Source organism: Dryas octopetala, chromosome 4 (assembly GCF_963921425.1).
Source record: "Dryas octopetala chromosome 4, drDryOcto1.1, whole genome shotgun sequence".
In the NCBI taxonomy this organism is placed as follows: Eukaryota; Viridiplantae; Streptophyta; class Magnoliopsida; order Rosales; family Rosaceae; genus Dryas; species Dryas octopetala.
Genome location: NC_141369.1, coordinates 18,893,948 through 18,916,614, shown reverse-complemented (window position 1 = coordinate 18,916,614; position 22,667 = coordinate 18,893,948). Strand labels below are relative to the sequence as shown.

Genomic DNA, 22,667 nt, shown 5'->3' with positions numbered 1-22,667 from the left:
AGGGTCACCCGCATAATCAGCATCAGAAAATGCCACTAAGTGAAGAGAGCTGGGAGAGTAGAAAAGTCCATGACCATAAGTGCCTTTAAGATAGCGAAGAATCCTCTTAACTGCAGTCCAATGATCAGAAGTGGGAGAGTGCATGAACTGACAGACTTGATTCACCGAGAAAGCAATGTCTGGCCTGGTAAGAGTAAGATACTGAAGGGCCCCAACCACACTACGATACGTAGTAGGATCAACCAATGGATCACCATCGTGGAGACTCAGCCGACGACCAGCAATGGCCGGTGAGGGAAGCGGCTTGGCGTCAAGCATATTGGTGCGACGGAGGAGCTCAAGTACATACTTGGGTTGGGAGAGATGAAGGCCAGAGGATGAGCGAACAGCTTCAATGCCAAGAAAGAAGTGAAGTGAGCCAAGGTCTTTGATCAAGAAAGCACGGCCCAACTCAGCAATGAGTGTTTGCATATGAGCGGAGTCATTACCTGTCAACAGAATATCATCCACATACACTAATAAGTAGATAATCACAGACCCATGAGTATAAACAAAGAGAGAGTAATCGGCAGTAGATGGTTGGAAGCCTAGGTGTTCCAAATGTTGAGAAAGACAGGTGAACCAAGCCCGCGGGGCTTGCTTAAGACCATACAAAGATCTCCGGAGCTTGCAAACATGGTGAGGATGGGTCGAGTCAACAAAGCCACGGGGTTGGGCCATGAACACATCTTCAGTGAGATAGCCATGCAGGAACGCGTTTTGAACATCCAATTGCCGAATAGGCCAATGATGTTGGACAGCAAGGGCAAGGACAAGGCGAATGGTGCTATGATTAACCACTGGGCTGAAGGTTTCGCCATAGTCAAGACCAGATTGCTGGCGGAAGCCATTGGCAACTAGGCGAGCTTTGAAACGCTCGATGGACCCATCTGCCTTTTTTTTAATTTTAAAAACCCACTTGTTGGGCAGAACATTCATAGAGTGGTGACGAGGAACTAGCACCCAGGTACCAGCCCGTTGAAGAGCATGGAGTTCCTCATCCATGGCCTGACGCCACCTTTCATCCTTGTTTGCCTGTGTAAAGGAAGTAGGCTCCACCAAAATATTAGACAGACTAGCAGATAAGCAAAATTTAGAGTTAGGTTTCACAATACCATCCTTACTCCTTGTCACCATAGAGTGAGTGTTAACTGGTTCTGAAGAGACAACAGGCCGCGGCTCACAAGGAGAGGCCCGAGGTGGAACAGGCGAAGGCATTGTAGATGGTGAAGAGGAGCTAGGAGATGGCACATGGGGATCATGCAGTGGGGACACAGGAAGAGATATAGATGAGGTCAATAATGGAGAAGAGAGTTGTAAACAAGAAGGTGAAGTCGTACCTGAGTGGCGAGCCACTGGTGGAGGTGGTACCCAAAGGGGAAGTTGAAGTGCCGGATCCGGTGACGAAGAGCACACCCCCGTAGACGAAGTGGGAACAACCTCTTGAAAAGGGAATGTGAGTTCATCAAAGATGACATGCCGAGAGAGAAAAATTCGTTTAGAAGCTAAATCCAAACATCTATAACCCTTCTGATTAAGTGAGTACCCTAAGAAAACACATTTGATAGAGCGAGGCTGAAGTTTATTTGTATTATAACACCGTAAATATGGGAAGCACGAGCAGCCAAAAACTTTTAAAAAATCATAGTGAGGAGGTTTGTGAAAGAGGCGTTGGTATGGAGAAAGATTAGCAAGCTTAGGCGTGGGGAGTCTATTGATTAAATAGACTGCAGTATGGAAAGCTTCCGCCCAGTAGATAACGGGTATGGAAGCATGAGTTAGTAGAGAGAGCCCAGTTTCGACTATATGTCTATGTTTTCTTTCAGAGATACCATTTTGTTCGGGGTGGTGAGGACAGGTAAACTGATGAGTAATGCCATGGTGTGTAAAAAATTGCTTAAAGTGATGATTAATGTATTCCCCACCCCCATCAGATTGAAAAATTTTAATTTTAGAAGAAAGTAAATTTTCCATTTGAGTTTTAAAATTGACAAAGATGGTGAAGACCTCAGACTTTTGCTTCATGGGATAGATCCAGGTATACCTAGAGAAATGATCTATGAACAGAACATAGTAACGAAATCCAGAGACAGAAAAATTAGGAGAACTCCATACATCAGATGTGACAATTTCTAAGGGAGCATGCGCAATAGTAGTAGAAGAATCAAATGGCAATTTTTTATTTTTGCTAATGCAACAAGAGGAACATACATAATTTTTATTGGTGTTGCCGATAAGAGGCAATTTATGATGAAATAAAACAGTGCTCATAGTAGAGAAGGAGGGATGTCCAAGCCGTGCATGCCATACAGACGCACAAACCCGAACACCAAGACAAGCTGTAGGGTTATAAGATTGTGCAGAACCATTTGATGCAGGAGAGAACGGAAGAGGATAGAGGCCATTCTCACTCGGTCCTTGGAAAAGAGTCCTCCCCGTCGCCAAATCCTGTATACAAAAGAAATGAGGGAAAAATGTGAAATAACAATTATTATCTTTGGTAAATTTATGGACTGAAAGAAGATTGGCCGAGGCTTGAGGGCAATGAAGAAGATTTTGTAATTTAAAAGAGGACAATGGGGAAGAAACGATATTATCCCCAATATGTTTGATAGCCAAACCTGTTCCACCAAGAACACCTCCAAGAGAGTCAGTGCCACGATATTCTCTAGGATTGGTGAGATTACTCAAATCCGGAGTGACATGGGAATTAGCTCCTGTATCTGTGATCCAACTCGAGGATGAAGTAGGATTGTTTGCCGTAGCAGCCATTGCAGTAAGACGAGCGGTAGGAACACGCCCCTCATAAGAAAGATTCATCCTGTGAAAACAATCAAGGGCCACGTGACCAGTGCGCCCACAAATCTGGCATTGAGGACGACCAGAAAATCCTCCAGAAAAAGAGGAAGATGAAGGATTGAAGGGAGCTGGACCAAGAACGCCATTGCTAGTGGTAGAAGTAGGGGCACTACGCTGGCCATGATGCCGGTTATGAGAAGACCCATTCGGTGGAAAGGAAAAACCAGGGCCACGGCTTCCACCCTCACGACCACGTCCAATACTCCGACCACGCGGAGCACCACGGCTGCCCCCAGGTCCGCGATAGGCTGCCATTGCAGTTGCACCAAGGTCTGGTCCAGGAAGTTGAACCTGCTGGAGGCGCCGCTCTGCACTGAGAAGAAGGGCCTGAAGGGCCTCATAGGAGATAGGAGTTTCACGTGCCTGGGCAGAGGCAATGGTGTTCTCATAGAGATTCCCTACATTTTGCATGATAATAGCAATGAGATCAGTATCCGGAACTGGTGACCCGGCGAGTGCAAGATGATCAGCCAAGTTGTTGATTCGATCAAGAAAGTCAGTGATGGTAGAGTCACCACGGTGTGTCTGCATCAGCTCGGTGCGCAGCTGAATGGTGCGATAGTGCGCCTGAGACGCAAATCGTTGCTCCAACGAAAGCCAGGTGGTACGGGCAGAGGTATTGCGAGCAACAGTAGCAAGAATGGATGGAGTAAGAGATCCATTGATAACAGACAACACATATTGGTCATTTTGAAGCCAAGAGTCAAAAGATGGATTCACTGTATCGGTGAGAAGGCCAGCAGAATTTCGAAGGAAGGCTGCGGGTGCAGGATTAGAGCCATCCACGTAGCTCATGAGTCGACGACTGCGAAGGAGGGGAATCATCTGCGCAAGCCAGAGAGGATAATTTGTTCGATCCAGTTTGATGGTGATCATGCTAGCCACTCCAACATTAGTCATGTTGAGAGTAGAAGAGAGGGAGTCATTTGTGTTGTGGGAATGAGAAATAGGAACGGGAGGAGTGATGGGTGCATCAGAGGAAGGCATGGGAACAGCCATGAAGAGAGAAAAAAAAATAAATAAATTTTGTCGTTAGACAGAGGATTGCTCTGATACCATATAAGAGTGAACAGAGGTGTGATTGAAAGCCTCAATTAAACTGAGGTTAATCCTTTGTATTTATTAGAAGCAAAGTACATGTGCAGAAGTAAAACTCTATATATTCAAAATACAAAACAGGGAGTGCTTTAGATAGGATAGAGTTGTTGTGTAGCTGAGATAGAGTTTATCCCATGTGCAGTATATGACTAAGAGGATGGGCTTGGGCGCAGGTGGTTTAGACGGGTTAGGACAGGTCTCTATTAGTTTCCTGGTCAAAAAAAATGTCATTATTTGAATGTGGAGAAATCTGTCATGTATGTCGACACTGATCCCACTAAGTAGTGCCAAATTTCTGCCCAGATAGTGAGATACACGTTGCGTATGGAAAGTATCACCCCATCGCAATCGATCCAGCTGATAATTTGTAAAATATGTAATAATAAAAAAAAAAAACATGTATATATATATACCTCCTAGCTAGAAGGCCAGCCATACCGGCCGACCTGCAGTTATTTTGGTATACATAGCATGTATGTGAATACGTGATTGTGATTCGTGAAAATTAATCTCCTGCCTACTTAATTTTTTTTTTTTTTTTTGAATCTCTTTTTGAGATGATCATTAATTCTTATCACATGCAATGCATGCAATGCATGCAACACGTACTACTGTTTCAATGGAGGCGCGCATGCAGCTAGTACAGACAAATAGACATGCAATATATGTGTGATTGGTTTAATTTCGGCGCAAAAGTGCAGAAAAAGGTTCACAAGCTGAAAAGCATATATATATATATATATATGCCGGCCGTAGACATTAAGTTCTTGCAATTCATGTGTAAATATTGAAGCCAGAAGCCAGACAGATCGAGCTGTGCATGCATGCATGCAAGATATATTTACTGTAGACGTATATTAATACAAAGAAATATTGATATAGCTCGAGCTGTACGTGCATGTACTGTGCATCTATGCATGCATGCAAGATATGCACGTACATTAATACAAGGAAATATTGACATTGCTACACGGATGATCACTTTAATTTTGGGGTATATGCATTTTTTTTGTGTGATTGTAATTTTGGCTCGTTAGATTGTATAATAGAATTCAAATACTTGTCTCGATCATGAGACCACCGAAAAGGCAAAGGCATACAGCAGATCTTTGCATGTTTCACAACGACAATATTTTGCGGCCCAAAAAGGAGCAAACTTTATGTCAATTATATAGCAAATTAAGCATCACCGACCTCGTGGAGAAACTATTTGTTGGGACCTATTTAAAATATTAAACTCTAAACAATATCTTTAAAATTTGTATTGCATGCCGACCACGTACTCCCTAGTGCGACTAAGAATTTTAGTAAGAACCAGGGTGGAGAAGGCAAATTTGGTCCCGCATATGAGCACGCTCTATTTGCAGCATGCCCGTGAGAGTAATATTTGACCAAACATGTGCCACGTGTTTCAATATATATCATTGATAAGTAACACTACACGGTAATGTTGAGGTAATGTTGGAATAATTTCTTGAACGGTAATCTATATATTTTCAAATATTCAACATATTATATTCTTAAATTAACTCAAAAGTCAAAACCTGAAAACCGCGCGTATTCCTACATGATTTTACTTAATTAACCGTTTTGATTTATAGTTTAACATTTTTTAAGTTGTTTGGCGCCATAAATAACTAATATATATAACTGATTATTATGGATGAAACTAAAAGCCTTAAAACTTAAAAGGCCCTGTTGTTTGGCTAAAATTAAGATCAGAAATGAGTGTTCTTTTTCTATTCTATCAATATATGGTGCTTTTTCTTTCGGTGAAGAATATATGGTGCTTTTTCTTTCGGTGATCAGGAATATATATATATATGTTGTAAGTGATGTTTGACGACTAACATGCATGTAAAGGAAACAAATTAATTTAAAGTCATCACAAAGTCAAATCCATTAGCTGGGCAAACGTGATATACAAACATTCGGTGGTATTTCTTCTCCCCTGCCAGTCTGCCACTATCTTTTTAACATTCCAAAAGGTGTTTTCATTCAAAAAATATTTAACATCTTGAAATAGATTCATTATGTATAGAGGCTCCTTCATATGTGGGATCTCACACTTAAGTTTATTTGTGAGATTCCTCATGAGACCCACTTCACATTGTATTTTGATAATTGAAATCATCTATTTTTTTTTTTTTGTTGTCTTCATTAAAGGATCGTATTTATAAAAAATTAGGTTAATTAGAAACAACATTGATATTTGCATGATTAACGAGAAAATGATGTATATATATAATATCAAAATATGAATATAGTCTACAGATCCATGCGGACCATACATTAACCGAATAGGTTCATATTCTCTTTTCTTTTGGACTATATATAGGAAACTTGAATACAAACGCAAAGGTTGGTGACATATAAAACTTGAATAAAATTCTAAAGTCTTTGGAATTTTAAGAAAGTTCACCGGCAATTCCAAAAAGATGACATATAAAACCATTCTGTAATTAAATCTAATATATATATAGAGCAAAGACAAGTAATAGTATAAATTGACTACTAATATGTGTGTGTATTGAAGATTGCTGGGTAAATAATCCTCAATATATATCTATTTTTAATGTGAAAGGGATGAAAATATGTGAGATACTTCGAAAATTATACTTATATTTATGTTCATATAATTTATAGTGAAACAACATACGTTCTTTTATTATGTCTAATTTATTTAATTTTTTTTTAATATAAATTCTAAATATTCAGCCTCGATCCTTATAATGATATCTTCATTAACCATACAATGATATCGAACACAATTCAAAATATAAGTAGCGGGTCTTGTTTTGTGTATTCCTACTAAGCTCTAGGAGCATGTAATTCATCAATGCAATTGTTATTATATGGGTCCTTGAGTATTTGAGGCAATCCCATGGCTCTTGGTTGGGCAATTGTTATTAATGTTGTTGCTCGATCATATCTTAGCTCGTTTTGGGTGACGTGATTTTTTTTAGTTAGAGAAGGGTCATTTTTAGTTAATGGATTGTATTGCTAAGCTAGGATGACCTAGTAACTTATTTGCTTGATTAATTGAATATCAAAGTTTTCTTCTTATAAAAAGAGTAATTAATGACTTTTGTACCTCCTTTTGCTTGAAGTCAAATACACGTAACATAAATTAATTAAACAACGAATGTAAAGATATTATTAAAGATGGAGAAAGTTAATTGTTTACTTAAACACAAGACTTTGTATAGGTGTCTCAATTAGTGCTGAAGTTATTTTGGATAAATTTGGAAATCTAACCCATTTTACTTTTCAGTGAGGACTTTTAACTCTTTTAAAAAAAATTTAGAATTTTTGACCCTCGAATAGTACTCAAACTCTCCTAAAAAATGCTTGAACCCCTCGAGTAGTGCTTAAGGGGTGTTCATGTACTTCTCGAGGGACGTTCAAGTATTTCTTGAAAGGTGTTCGAGTACTTCTCGAGGGGAGCTCGAGCATTACTATAAGGTCAAATTTATAAAAATGTTAAAAGTCTTTAATTGACTTAAATTTGGGTTAGTTTTCTAAATTTCTCATTATTTTAGTAGTTGTATCAAAATTTGTTGAGTGATATCCTGCATTAAGATTGTGAAGTCTTGCAAAACAATATATAATGTCATGAAGTTCTCCATATATCTTATGTCAATTAGGTTTAAGTTGAATGTTCCAATTTCATCATGATATTAGAGAATACAATCCACATATTAGACCCAACAGTCCTATATGTGCCCACATCACTTAATATATATTGTCAATGTATTTACCTCAAGTCACGAGGTTTGTAACAAATGATAAGTATCCTTGAGCATATTTTAACTTGATTTATTAACGTGAGTATTTAACAATATTCTAAAAACAAAACATGCAAATATATATAAAACAGTTGGACTTGTGCCAACACTTTCTTTTTCTTTAGGAAAATTTGAAAAACTAACATAAACTTAAGTCAATTAAAATTTTTTAACCCTTTTTAAAAAATTTTAGAATTTTGACCATCAAGTAGTACTCGAACAATAGTGCTTCAGGGGTGTTCGAGCACTTCTCAAGAAAAGCTTAAGCACTACTCGAGGGTCAAATTTTAATTTTTTTAAAATAGTTAAAAGTCTTTAATAAAAACTAGGGAAACTTCCATTTAGGTCATTGAATTTAACAATTTACTGACTAAAGTCTTATAACTTTTAAAATTCCAATTAAAGTCCAATAATATTGTAACCATTCTATATTATATAATATTGGTTCATTAGTTTCAATTTTTTCACACATACCACGCTCTTGGCGGTTATTTTCGAGTATTCGGTAGTGCATTTTTACTTCTTCTCAAGCCCTTTTATACCCTAGGAAGATATGAGGTGAACTCGTACCCTATACCCTCAAAAAATAAAAAACTAATAACATATTTTTTGACAAGGCAATGGTCAAAGGGCTTTATTTAGAAAAAATAAGGGTTTTATTTAAAAAAAACAAAGTCATAAAGTTTTTTTTTAAATAAAAAATGTTAGAATGACTAAACTCTAATTTCCCTAAAAACTAAAATGCTATAGTTTTTCCAATTCCTTTTTTCTTAATGCAAAATTTTTAAGTGGAAGATTGGGTTTGTTTATGACTAACTTCGTACATATTTTCAGTGAAGCCCAACAACTTATATTATAAACAAACAAAGAGACAAATTTGGGCTAAAATTCTTAACCCAACTCAGCCCACCCTGGTTCCCAAATGACTCGGCCCAAATCGATTCAGTTCCCACCTATCGGACTAAACTAGCCCATCCCAGGTTACAACCATCATAACATAACCCTTAAATCAACGGACAAGATCAATCTATTTCCCTAAGAAGATCCTGACCGTTGTCTGAAGCCCACACAAATCCTACAAAACCCTAAACTTTCACTGTCAACCTTCTTCCTTAGTAGCCCGCCGAGAAACCCTAAGCCTCGTCCTCCTAGACACAGAGACATCAACTCGGTGAGTAGCTCTCAGATCCCAATCTCGCTTCATTTTCATTCACATTTCGATTTCATATGAATTCAATCTGTTCATTTAGAGCCTCAAACGAGTTATTTACTTGTTTTCTTTTGTAAGTTTGAGCTTGTTTATGCTTCAGTGTGTTTTGAATTGATTGGTTATTTGTTTTTTGGTTTGGGTCTCGAGAAACAGGGCAATAGAATACCCTTTTGCAAGCTTCGCTTGCTTAGCTCTGTTTGGTTACTGGGAAAGTGATCACTTGGGATTGAGAAAGTTTCGTTTTGAATTGGGTGTTGATTTTTAATCTGAAAATTAGAAATTGTTAGCTGCTTTCTTTCATAATCTTTTCGTAGTATGTATATCTTGAGGGAATCGTTGATATTTATGTTGAATCTCTTTTTTTGTTAGGGGTAAAAAGTAGGAAGATGTGAATTGGATAGTGTTTTGAAGCATGTTATGCATGTTAATCTACGACAAAATTAAGTTTCAATTGTGAAGAGGTTTGGAATCAGCTATTTTAGTTTCATTTTCTTTGCCTTTTTTATATATTTATGGTGTGTTTTATTGTCACCGTGATTACCTACTGTCCTGTTTTGCAAACTTTACTTGATTTAAGACCCACAGAGCTTTGCTGAGCTTATTTTCTTATCCTTTGCTTTATTCAATTGTAGTAGTAGTATACGCGGAATACATTAGGTTATGTATAGTGGCTTTTGTGTCACAAACAGTTTCCTCCAGACAATTTTTTCGAGTTCTGATGTTTAATTGGGTTAGTGAATGTACTTGTCTTTAAACTGTTCTTTTTTTCTAGAGATGGGTGAAGAAGTCAAGGTAGTGATTCCCGAGTCAGTATTGAAGAAGAGGAAGAGGGAAGAAGAATGGGCTTTGGCAAAGAAGCAGGATTTTGAAGCTGCCAAGAAGAAGAATGCTGAGAATAGGAAGCTCATTTACAACAGGGCTAAGCAGTACGCAAAAGAGTACGAGGAGAAGGTATGTGTTGTCATTCTGGTTCATTTTATGATCCTGTTATGTTTGCTCATTTTGGTCTGATATTTATTGTTACAATTTATTTGTTTCCCTTTTATAGGATAAGGAGTTGATCCAGTTGAAGAGAGAAGCGAAGTTGAAAGGAGGATTTTATGTTGACCCAGAGGCTAAGCTATTGTTCATTATTCGTATCCGTGGGTATGTCCTTGTTTTTAATTGAAATTGGAACAGAATATCAAAGATTAGTGTCCTTGCTCTTATACTTTTAATCTTATGAATTTTCAGTATCAATGCAATTGACCCTAAGACGAAAAAGATCTTGCAGCTGTTGCGTTTGAGACAGGTAGCATGCCAAACCTTGACCTTCGTTTTGTGATCTTGTTTTTTGAATTTTTGTGGTTATGTATTATTTCTCCTTTGTTCAAGTGTGAACTTCTCTTTCCGTATCTTTAACATTGTAGAGGCTTGAGTCACAGTGAGCTTCTACTTTTCGTATTAGCATGTATATGTGTGTTTGCCTTGATGTGTTTTTATTCAAGTTATGAGAGGAAGTGTGTTTATCACTGTGCATCTAAGACTGTATACAAAGCATCTTGCTTAGATAAAGCAAACCGTATTTTATTATTTTTTAATTTCTGTTTTCTTTTTTCGTTATGAAACAGATCTTCAACGGTGTCTTCCTTAAAGTAAACAAGGCTACCATCAATATGCTTCACAGGGTTGAACCATATGTTACTTATGGGTGCGTACTTATTTTTTTTCTTTTCAACTGTAAATGTCTAGAAACGTATGATTAAATGGAGTTGCTTTATTTCAGATACCCCAACTTGAAGAGTGTGAAAGAATTGATATACAAGAGAGGTTACGGGAAGCTAAACAAGCAGAGAATTGCCTTGACCGACAACTCTATTGTTGAACAGGTTTGTGGCTTATTGATAGTGCTCTAAGGTTAGCATAATTGCTGCATCTTGCTAACATTTTGTGATGTTTTTGCAGGCTCTGGGCAAGCATGGCATTATCTGTGTGGAAGATGTTATCCATGAGATTTTGACAGTTGGACCTCATTTTAAGGAGGCAAATAACTTCCTATGGCCCTTTAAGCTGAAGGCACCACTGGGTGGGCTTGAGAAGAAGAGGAACCACTATGTTGAGGGCGGAGATGCTGGAAACCGTGAGAACTTCATCAATGAGCTTATTAGGAGAATGAATTAGGTTTTGGCATCCAAGTTGTTCAAGGTTTTATTTGTTACTAGACGTTTGTCCTCTATGAAGTTGAACACAGTTTTCTGCTTAAGGTTCAAGACTTGTTTTGGTGTTGAAAGTTTTATTCACTTTTTGAGACTTATAATGCTAGAAAGTTTTGTTGCCTTTCATAAATATTGTCTTGGCTACCATGGTGCTGATATTTATTTTGCTGTTTATTAAGATGCACAATTTGTTGAGTTTGCCTAATGCAACTACGGCTACGCCCTTGCACCTGAACTGCCTCCGGTGGCCTATACCTAGGTGTAGAATTCATTGCAGGTCTTCAAATCAAACTATTAGCAATCTAACAAAGTCGAATATGGTTACGCTAAATGCTAGTTTTCTTTCAAAGTGGTTTTTTTACAACTTATGGACTCAAGACTGAACTATGGGGCCTGAATAAAATGAATGATAGCCTTTCGAAGAAATCTTGTATGTGTTTCTACACTGGGTCCTGTCGATTGAAACAAGGATTTTTTAAGTGATATTGGAGATTCACAAGTTAAGGTTATCTCTATATTATTTATGAGTACGAAATTGTATTGCTTCTTCAAAATCTTGGTTGCGCCCCTTATGGAAGTAACCAAACTCTCAATAACTCGGTCAATGAAATTTATATGAAATTTATAGACTCGACGTTCACCCATATTATGATTCAATGGTTACACTACTTCTACTTGTGTTATGGTTGTATATAATAGAAGAATAAGATTATTTAGACAATTTTTTTTTGAGTTGGGGGAGGGAGGATCGAACTTGGATGCATTGTGGGTAATTTTACGGTTCTTTCAACTGGACTGCTCAATTTTAAACTGATTATTTTGTAAACTATCGATCTAATAAAAATGGGATCTATCTGTATGAGTTTCACACAAGTAAGTTTTGGCTAGTGGAAGGGTTCAAATAGCACTGGTCGCGGAGAAAATTATGCATCAATCAATGCATACGACAGTTTGTGGCAAGTGAGGGGTTGAATGTGAGAGAATGGTGAGAATGGTACAACCACTTTGGTTGGGGGCCTCTTGTCCAATGCAAAGCTTGTTAGTTGTGCCTTGTGCCTACCCTTGCCAAATGGATGCTGAAATAGCGGTTCTCCATGCATTTCATGGGAAGTTTCTCTATTTCTTTTGGTCAATGGGAAGTCTCTTTTTGGGTCAATGGGAAGTGTCTCATTCATGAAGAAATGTAAGAAAAAGAAGGGATGTGGGTCTTCTTCAACCATCAGATACATCAATGATCAAGAACCTTATAATGGGAGTGGATGTGGAGGTGGGTTTCAACTCATATTAGCATGCATCCATCAGATACATCCTAATGGCACCTTCTCCGGGGAACTTTGTGAACCTTGTTATAAGACTGAGTTGGTGGCTCTTGAAGGAATTGATGGGAGAAACTCTGATCCTTCTGCAACACAGAATCCTAAATCTCATATCATCAGCAATTATAGTTGAAAAACTTATATCTCCAGGTCTGCAATTGGTGGCTATATATGACCATTAGATATAAATGAGGACCAAACCAGCCAGCTTGTAGACCAGAACAGCAGTAAAACTCTTGTTATCAGCAGCAAGCAGCCAGTCAATTTGAGACATCCTCCCAGTCACATACATGGTGACTGGTTATATTGTAAGCCAGTCTGCCATACCAGTCTTTGTGAAGCTGCAAGAGAGAACCACAAAGTGGCCGGTATCTGTATGAATAGCAGCATAGCAAAAGAGACCTTAACAGATTGCCAGTGCAACCCCAAGCAGCCATTCTCTGCTTAGTAGTGAGACATCAATTAATACTTCATAGCTAAGCAAGTAATGAAAGAATGGACCATTTAGAGCCCTTGAAGGAATGGAACCTCTGAACACTGAGCTTAGATTACAACCAAACCATCTGACCTGGATGGAGATCACAACAATTATATATCCTCCATCCCCATGGCCAAGAAGAGTATTATTGGGTAATAGGCAGAGACCCCAGAAGTCAGATACTCCTTTACACCAAGCAACCTAAGAGAACTTTCTCTGTCATGATTCATGAGTAAGACCAAGAAGTTGAAGAAATATGATACTTCACTTTAATGGCCACTTGTGCACAAATGCTAGGCTTTTGAACTAAAAGTTACAGCTGATCTTGAGGCTAATTAAGTAGCAAGTATGAAGAATCTGTATTTTTATTTCCTACAAATTTCTTGGATATGCCTTAAGGGAAAAGAAAGTGACATCACCTACCAACAAAAAGACGACTAAGCTCTTTTAGCTCCCTCTTTACGCTTGTTGTCATATTGGACAGTTGGTCAAAAGTCGACTCAAAATATTGCTTGCTTGACAATCTCAAAAGTTGACTTGACTTGTTGATTTGGAATTAGGCAAATTTTGTATTCGTGTCTTATTTCTATTGTGACTTGGAAAGTGGGACTTGGTGCATAATCAAAGTACGCGATCAATAGTTTTGAAAAGAAATGTATGTGATACATACGTTTTTGTTGCTTAATTGGTTTCAATGAACTTCTCAAACCCGTGGGAGCAGGAAGGTACCTCCCATGTCCCTGTTTATTCTCAAACTAGCTAATTGCTACTTTTTTGTCAAAAGACGAGAAAAAGCTTGGAGTAAGTACTGTAGTGGATCATGATTCATGTGGGTGGGGTATAGGTTAATTATAGTACAGTTTAGTTTCATGAAAAAGTTTCTTATCTGTAAATCTTTATTCTTATGTCCCATATGCACAATCAACAGTTACACGTTTGTGTTACATATATACTCCATGACACTTTTTGGAAAAGAATTGGGTATTACACTTCGTATCTATTTTTCTTATCACGAGCCACATCAGCGTGATACCCCTAAAGAAGTAGTCACTAGTGAGAGTCGTTATAATCAACTTATATAGCTTAGGTTGAACCAACACATAATGTGGGACTCAATAATACACTTGCACAATTCACACAAACTTTGGGGTTCATAAGAGTAAATGAAACTTTGCAGTGTCAATATCCAACTCTTTATCATTCTCTCTCTCTCTCTCTCTCTCTCTCTCTCTCTCTCTCGCTCTCTCTCTCTCTCTCTCTCTCTCTCTCTCTCTCTCTCTCTCTCTCCAACCCACACAATTTGTCTCCAAACTCTATACCCTCCACTTATAGTTCTCAATCTTATATAACCTCGTTTCTAGTTTAATCCAAATGTATCTCAGTAATAAACTCTCTGAATCATTATTTGGAAATCTTTTAATGAAATATATATGAATGTGAATTCATTGCTTTGAATTGACATTAATGTTTTCTTTTTTGCGTTCGAGCTTTGTTCAAGTAACAAAAGCTGGATAAAGCAATAATATCGGTTGGAGACAACCGGGTATTTATATATCTTTAGCCAAACATTATGGTTTTGCTTAGCCTTGGGTAGTCAAACATTATGGCCTTCTTCGGTCCTAATTACAGAACAAAGCTAGAACGGAAAGTATTTAGAGAAAAAAAGTAATGAGGTTTAGAGAGAAAAAATGACATTGAAAGATGAACTGGGTCAATGAAATTAAGGTACTTTTGGTATTATGTGGAGGGGGTGTCTGCTGAGTAATTTGAAAAACTTTTAAAATAGAAGCTAGGTGCATGCATCAACTGAGTGACGAGGCTAACTGAGCAAAAAAAATAAAAAATAAAATTATAATGTATTCACCCCTTTCGTTTTGTTGGTATATTACAACTTACGAGAGTTTTATAGCATTACAATAGGCAATGATACATCACTATTTATGAAGGCTCCTCCGTCCATAGGATAGAGCCACATAGCTAGGATAAACATATAACTCATATTTATGAACTAACATAAGGGAAAGTAAACAAAAACACACTCATTCCCGAACAAGAGTTCGACTCTCGCTCTTTCTTCTCTCCCAAGTAAAAAGGAATACAATGACAAGATGATCGAGAATGCATTAGTTTATATTTTGTAGAGCAAATTAAGAGGCAGGGATTAGGCGCCTGGAGCAAATGGCACAGTAGAACTTCTTCTTGGTTTTGTGGGAAATGCATATAAAACAAAAGAGTAAGTGGGTGTCATAGTCCCAACCAAAGACAGGGCCTCCACAATAAGGGCAAGCTGCTGCAGCCCCTTCTCTCCCTATAACCTTTTCTCGCAGATTGAACACTGCTAATGCACCATTGCTAGTATTCATTCTCTCCCTTTATGTTTATCTCTCTCTCTAAAATTCACAATATTCCCTCCCTTTTGTTTTTAAATTACTTCTCCTCACCTGTTTATATATAGTGCAGTTGTCGACTGGTGTGAAAATGAAGCAAGTTTCCCATGGCATTCTGTCAAGGAAGTTTCTCTCTTTTTCTCCAGTCTTGATCGATGAGTTGTTTTTTGCTGATTACACCAACCTATGAAGATTATAACGTCATCTATATATTCCGTGTATCTTGCATGGAAAGGATGAAGAAAATGCCCATATGCCCATATATGTTTAATTCTTGTGATGGGAAGGTGGGAACTGGTCCACCTGTATAAGACTAAGACTAAAATATTGACCAAAGAAACATGACTGGGTCACGCGTTATGTACTTATTAAATAAAGCGGCACGGACAAGATTGTAAAATGCCAACCACATCTCCAACAAATAATTAAGGATCAGATTCACTTGCAAGATTGTATTTGATTCTGAATTTCATTCTCATTCCTGTCTGAAAAATAATTTTGATTCTGATTTATGTCTAAAAAGTGTCCTGATTCCTATCTGAACGGTGTCAAGAGTAATTCTCATATTTGTTGTTTTCATAGTGGTACTAAAAGTAATATCAGAGAGTAATATCTAAGAGTAATATTGTTGTATCAAATTAAATTAGGCATAATCTTGATTAATTGATCATTAATTTTTAATTTTTTTTTTCAAAATTTTCAAGATTTTTTTGAATTTTTTTCGGTAGTTTAGTTGATTTAAACAAATAATTAAAGAAATGATGAATTCTGATTGGCCAAAAAACAAAAAGGATGAATTCTGATTGGCCAAACACATGGGCCCGCGTTAACAACAATTATCTAACACCATTTGTCTCTCCTCTCTCTCTTCATGTGGGCCGGCCCGCAATGGATAGAATTCAGAATCAGTGATGTTCATATATGGATATCACTAATTGGTATTAGGCCAAAATAAGAATCACTCTTTCTAACTCATTGTGATTTCTATTTTTGAGTTTAAAATTTTAGAGTTAAAATCTAATATAAAGCCGTCAAAGAAGAAAAATAAAATGACTTAATTAAAAATCTTAAATCACTACCGGTCTTAGTCTAAGAAAGACTTATAAAATAAACTAAACTCTAAATCTCTTTAAATTTAACAAAACTCGATAACAAAGAAATGACGATATATAAATGTGTGAAAATGATAGATAAATGTGTAAAAAAAATAAGATGTGAATACTCAATTTATAAAAAAAGGGATGAAGTAGCTGTTGAAATTTTTTAGTTAATTTTTTTATTTTAACGGATCAACAGATCCCAACTAACCCAAATTCTGCCCAACAAGGCAACAATACATTAGAATTGACCTCTTGTACAGAGTGAGAAAAAAAAAAGCACTTTTCTTTTATATATCTTTTGACTTTTTGGTCAGTTCCAAAACTGGAAAGTTCCTCTGTTTTCATCTGTTTTTTTTTTGTCAATTTTTAATTACTTGTTTCCTCTATGGAAGTTTTGAGAAACAACTCAACAAGATATCGTAAATTCGTAATGGTGGCATTATATTCGATTACTTCTTGCAACACGTTTGATGTGATTTAGTTGATTTCTATATATTATTTCTAGGAGAAATGAATTTAGAAAACTTTTTTTATTCTAAAAGTTACAAAATTTATGAATGTGAAGCAAATTTCTTTGAACATAACAAAAGCAACTTTATGGAGTACCAAGGAATTTAACATTTAGAAAACCAACTTAACTGAGCAACATCAAGAAGTAATGCTCTTTTAACGCAGATTGAAGTGAAAGTGGAAAATTCTCTTAAACAAATGATTGACGTAATCACACGCAAGCAAATTTTGACAGATAAACTGTTACTATAGATAGTGGTATCCTAAAACTTTACTATTGACAGTTCATGTTATATACCTTTGTATATCCCACCTAAAGAAGCAAGAAGCCGCTCATGTCATTAATGAATGGTTCCACAAGTAGATTTTTTTGAAAAGAATGCACAAATATTACCACATGCATAAACAAATCTATAAATCATGTGGATAGGTCTATTGGATTGTGTGCCTCAATGTCGACATGCCTTATGCCGGGAACAAGCTCTTGGATCTCCTTTTCCAACCTATCAACTTCACTTCCTAAGGCTGTTACCACTTCTTCACCTGCAATGACAGAAATAGTTCCTCGTACGTTGCAAGTTCAACTCAATCACCAAAATGATAAAAAAGCAAACAAAAGTAAAAATATGCCGCTATTCGGACCTAACTTTTTTATTAATAGCCCCGACACACTTTTTATACCCACCTCTAATTTAAAAAGTTTAAAAATTTATTAGTACACACAACATTTTTTTCAAAAATACCCTTATTAAAACCCAACAAAGAAACTCAACCTATTCCTACTCTTTATACCCAACGCACCCAACACCAACACCAACACCAACACCAACACCAACACCAACACCACCATCACCAACACCAACACCAACACCACCACCACCACCACACCACCCAACACCTAATGCCAATACCTCACCACCCACCACCCACCATTCATTGCCCTCTACATCAAATAATTTATTTTTGGACTGCAATAGTTTGAATCCTAGTTGTTTAATGTCGTACTTGAACACAAAGGGGAGGGTTTTGAATTTTTTTTTTCGAATTTTGTTCGGCGACGCACAACCGAACGAGTGGAAGGATGTTTGACGGCGCACAACCGAACGTGTGAAAGGATGTTCGGAGGCACACAACCGAATGGGTAGAAGGATGTTCGGTTGGTAACCACCAAACACCTTTTCTTTAATTTCCTAGAGGTGCCAAACGAACAACACTATGTTCGGTGCATTATTGCCGAACAACTTATACAATGTTTGGCTCTAGTGTGTCGAACATGTTGCGTTTTCAGTTTTTGAAAATAAGCATTTAATCTATTAAAACTCAAGGGAATGATGAGAATACTTCATTTAAAGACTCCCAAACCGCATTTTAACCATCCATTCGTCACTTTTAAACTTGTTTGCAGCAATATGAAGAGTGTTATAGTGTGTTTAGGGTTTTGATAGAGATTTGTGTGGATAATTGATGTTGGGTATTGAAAAATGTTGGGTATAGGTTCAAGTTAATTTTATTTTTTTTAAGTAAATGTTTAAGTCCTTAAAGGTCAATTTTCATTAAGATAGAATTGGAAATTATGTTTTTATTAAAGTGTTGGGGCTATTGATAAAAAAGTTGAGTCCGAATAGCGGCACCCAAAGTAAAATCATAAGGCATACCATAATTTGACATGATTTTCAGCAATGCAGTATCATCCTTCTCCTTTGCAGCTTCACGAAACTGTGCGCCATCAATTGTAATATATAAGTTATGTATGCTGATTCCATGCACAGAAAAAGCATGCACAGAGAGAGAGAGAGAGAGAGAGAGAGAGAGAGAGAGAGACCTGTTTTGCCCATTCTTCTCGCCCCGTCCTATAGAGATAATTTTGAACTACCACCACTCCATTGAAATCTGTTGCGCAAATAGCCACCATTATATCACAGATTCACACTGATATCCCAATAATGCCCGATGCAAAAAGGAAAAGAACAGACCTCTAAAGAACAAGATAATTGAGTTTAAATAGTAAATTAAAGTAGTTTGCATGCTAATTGTAGATTAAATTACAAAAAGACAAACTGTCATCGTAATAATATGTAAAATGCTGCCACGTCTGCATGCTAATACTGCCAACAAGTTACTAATGATATTAATGACGATTGACTTCTTATATATCATATCTGCCAAAACTATGAATACTGGATACACTACTGGATTCGTCAAAACATTGATTCAACTGAAAACCTAACCCAAAAAGAATTAAAAAATAAAATAAAAAAAGAGAGTAGGAGATGAAAAGAGTGTAACCTATTTCAGCCTTAAATCTGAAGAATCCAGGACCAATCACCTCACTTTTGCAATCATACAGAGAATCCACAACCTATAACAAAATCAGCAATATTGTACAAGCTAAAAAACATGAAAATGTATCAACTAACCAAGAAATATCATTTAGCATGGTTATACCGGATCATTTTTCAAGAATTGAAGAACCTTCTCCATATCATGGTCATCCATTGCCCTACCAATCAAAGCATGCCGATTCCTTTGGATCAGAAAGATAGCCACCTGCACGATAGACTCAATTCAGTTGTTTGATCATAGGTTTATTATCTGACTGAGTCACAACCTTTTTTATTTTTATTTTTTTTGTAGATTTTGAGTGCTCAGCATTTGGTAATCACACGTGACTTCAAGATTGGCATTTTATTGCAGATATTCACGTCATTCCTTAGGACAGCAATATAGTACTCAATTGCAGTTTCTGCATAACTTTTGATGGTTAGAAGTATTACATACCATTCCAAGTAGGTTGCCAACTATAATTGAACCTATGGGGTCATAAATTGCATTTCCTGTGGTATTCACTGCAACCAATGATGCTGCAGCGATTGCAAGACCAGTTACAGCAGCGCCATCCTGCATATTTGAGATAGTTCATTAAGAAATATAGAAGAGTGCAATTTGAGCAATAAAAATAGAATAACTTGTCAGAAAAAACTACTGTCCAACCAACCACAAATAAGATTATGTCTCATTAAGCAAATCAAATTTTGAGTGAATGAAATTGAGATGAACAAAAATCATATTTTCAATTAATTCTAAGTTTATTTGTAGGCTAGTGAAGCGTTACTTTCAATGAATTGACAGGTTGGGTCTGGGATAACTTCTTGCTTCAACATCAAAGCATGGGATGTAATTGAAATACTTTGGATTAACTGTGATCACATGGGAGGTCTACAAGGTTCAAGTAGATGAGCTCCTTTTTAATGTTTAGCAATTAAGTATACTCTAACATACTCATTGGTGCCATTGAAATTTCCTTTCTTCCCTTTTTTGCAACTCATTATTTCTTTCTTTTCCAACAATTCAGTTCTGACTCATTCAAAGACAACCATAGAAACAAACTAGTTCCAACAACCAAAGGGAAATTAAGGAACAGAAACTCAGTAAATTACCTCAGTCATGACTGCAACAGATGTGGGATCATGACCACGCCATATATAGTCTCTCAATTTCATGCCCTCAGCAGCTGCACCTGTCTTGACAGCTTGTATGGCAACAAGAAGAGAAGCGCCTAAAGAATGGATGCAAAGGTTTAAAGGGGGGACATGAAGAATAAAAGAAGAACATAATCATATGATTGGGATTTCCAAATCCTAAAAACATAATGCATTGACTTGTACCTTCAATAATAAATGAACCACCAATCACTAGAGCAGCATATTGAATATTTGGAGGGGGCTGAGGAAGACACACAAATGCAATAAAACACAATTTTACATACACAACAGATAAGAATAAGAAATTGAAGATAAAAAATTAAAAAGGAAAAAGCATAAAGAAGTTTGGATAACAAAATAGCCAAGTAAAAATTCAATAGTTCAATCACCTGTGAAGTCCACAAGTTTTGAAATCCATGAACAATGGTTGCACCAGAACCAAGACAAAAGATACCAACAGCAGATATCAAAGACCAGACAAATCTTTCCTTGGAGTACCCATAACTGCCAAAATCAAAGATATCATTTCAGCACTCTCATAAACACAAGGATTTTAAGTTTTTCTCTTCACCCTACTCATGACTCATGAACGTGTTACATGCATTTGCTCACACATGATTTTTGGGACAGAAGAGGCATGACTAAGTGGCCACTCTTTTATTACACACTTTTACCTTTGCATTCAACTCAAGCGAGCATTCCAGAATCACAAAGCTTAAAACAAGTCTTAAGTAATGATTAAATTTTACTGTAGGTCATAGATTTCTTCCTGCTCAAAATCTTAATTTTGTTTGGAATTGGAAAAACAAAAAGAAACGAATGAAAACTGAAAAAGGTTTTAGTTACGATGGGAAAAGGTGGTCATGGTATAGAAAGACTCACGGGTGGAGAGCATCTGGTGCACGCCTTGAGCTACTCAAACCATAAGCAAGAAGCGCCTACAATGTCAACATAAATTAGTTTCTCTGCATTCCATGATCAATGAAATGAATTAACCGTAACATGAGAAATCAAAAGAACGTCCATTTAGCATAAAAAGATAAAAATACCTGATTTGCAAAATCTGCAACTGAGTGTATAACTTCAGCAAACATAACATGGCTAGAGGTTGATAACCAGACACCAAATTTGAGAGAAAACACAAGGAAGTTGCACCACAATGCAGTTGTGACTGCCCTTTGACTAGTATACACATTTATGCAAAAAACAATGAAACAAAAGCAAAAGATTAAATGGGAAACACAGAGGGGTTTAGCACCCCATTCCCAGCAATTAAAAAATGAACAACAAAAATACAAAAGTTGAAAAAATCAAACATTTCTGTGCTGTGTACCTGTGCTGGTCATTGAATTCAATCTTAACCTGTTTAGCTCTGGTAAAGAAATCTGCAATCAATGCATACCCAGTAACCCATATACACAAAGCTCTCAAATTGATTAATTGACCACTTTCCTTTTAAAAATTCACAAATTCCCAAATTGAAAAAGGAACATACTGCGATGGAACAAGTGCTGCTGCAGCTGATGATTGTTCTGCTGCTGCTGACGAACACCATTCGTGGAAAGCAAGTCGAGCAAAACGAACCGTTTTGAAGAAGCAGCTGAGGAAAACAGGCCGCGCTGCAACAGAGTGTGAGTAGAGGAGCAAAACGGAGCGTTTTGGGAGATGCTGTGATCGTTGTTGTTTTGTGCGAGTTTGGGGTCTGCATAGTGGAAGAGCAGAAACTGGGAGGAACAGCGAGAGGAGGAGAAGCGGTGAGAATGGCGGAGGCGAGAGAGGAGAGTGCAAGTGGAAGTTCTCATTTCATCGAAGCAATGCTAAGGCTTTGCTTTTTTTTCTCAGCATCTGCATATGCTCTTCTTCTTCTATATATTCATGTGTATTTTCACAAAGCTACTGCATTTAATTGATTTTGGGGTTTAGGGTTTGGTTAGGGCTAATGGGGTTAGAAGAAGACCGTATTACACACAGAGAATGAAGAAGGGCAGCTTCAGATTCTTGCCTTCTCTTGCCATTCTTCTGGTTGAAAGATGCTTTTGTTTGTAGAGAGGCTTCATAGAAACATATCTCTGCCTTCAGTCCCTTCAGTCCCTTGCCATATACACAAGTCAAAGTGGAGAAATGGAGAAAGAAATGGGCTTTCAGGCCCATAAACTGAGCCCACTGTAAACATTGAGAGGTTAAATAGTCCTCCACTAATTTGGG

General features: G+C 37.1%; 2 protein-coding genes across 2 annotated transcripts; one reads left to right on the top strand and one right to left on the bottom strand.

Annotated features, from left to right (window-relative positions):
- Nucleotides 1-8,829: 8,829 nt before the first annotated feature.
- LOC147287698 (large ribosomal subunit protein uL30y) lies at nt 8,830-11,319 on the top strand. Its single transcript, XM_086239354.1, has 7 exons — nt 8,830-8,955; nt 9,767-9,945; nt 10,043-10,140; nt 10,228-10,285; nt 10,605-10,684; nt 10,760-10,862; nt 10,939-11,319. Exons 2-7 carry the CDS (start codon nt 9,769-9,771, stop codon nt 11,152-11,154), a joined length of 732 nt encoding a protein of 243 aa, XP_086095480.1. The 5' UTR covers nt 8,830-8,955; nt 9,767-9,768; the 3' UTR covers nt 11,155-11,319.
- A 5,827-nt stretch (nt 11,320-17,146) lies between these two features.
- On the bottom strand, nt 17,147-22,566 carry LOC147287697 (Cation efflux family protein). Its single transcript, XM_086240625.1, has 13 exons — nt 21,958-22,566; nt 21,796-21,847; nt 21,512-21,644; nt 21,345-21,400; nt 20,852-20,966; nt 20,646-20,703; nt 20,418-20,536; nt 19,759-19,878; nt 19,426-19,527; nt 19,267-19,339; nt 18,803-18,870; nt 18,636-18,696; nt 17,147-17,523 (listed from the first exon to the last, which is right to left on the bottom strand). Exons 1-13 carry the CDS (start codon nt 22,262-22,264, stop codon nt 17,399-17,401), a joined length of 1,389 nt encoding a protein of 462 aa, XP_086096751.1. The 5' UTR covers nt 22,265-22,566; the 3' UTR covers nt 17,147-17,398.
- Nucleotides 22,567-22,667: the final 101 nt, after the last annotated feature.

Bases quoted from the DNA above. Each gene is read 5' to 3' on its own strand.
- LOC147287698 (XM_086239354.1), top strand. From the start codon at position 9,769: ATGGGTGAAGAAGTCAAGGTAGTGATTCCCGAGTCAGTATTGAAGAAG. The intron at 9,946-10,042 runs GTATGTGTTGTC...TCCCTTTTATAG, and splicing joins CAAAAGAGTACGAGGAGAAG to GATAAGGAGTTGATCCAGTT. The intron at 10,685-10,759 runs GTGCGTACTTAT...GCTTTATTTCAG, and splicing joins GAACCATATGTTACTTATGG to ATACCCCAACTTGAAGAGTG.
- LOC147287697 (XM_086240625.1), bottom strand. From the start codon at position 22,264: ATGAGAACTTCCACTTGCACTCTCCTCTCTCGCCTCCGCCATTCTCAC. The intron at 21,401-21,511 runs GTATTTTTATCT...TTGACATTGTAG, and splicing joins TTGCAGATTTTGCAAATCAG to GCGCTTCTTGCTTATGGTTT. The intron at 18,871-19,266 runs GTTACACTCTTT...TTTGCGCAACAG, and splicing joins CAGATTTAAGGCTGAAATAG to ATTTCAATGGAGTGGTGGTA.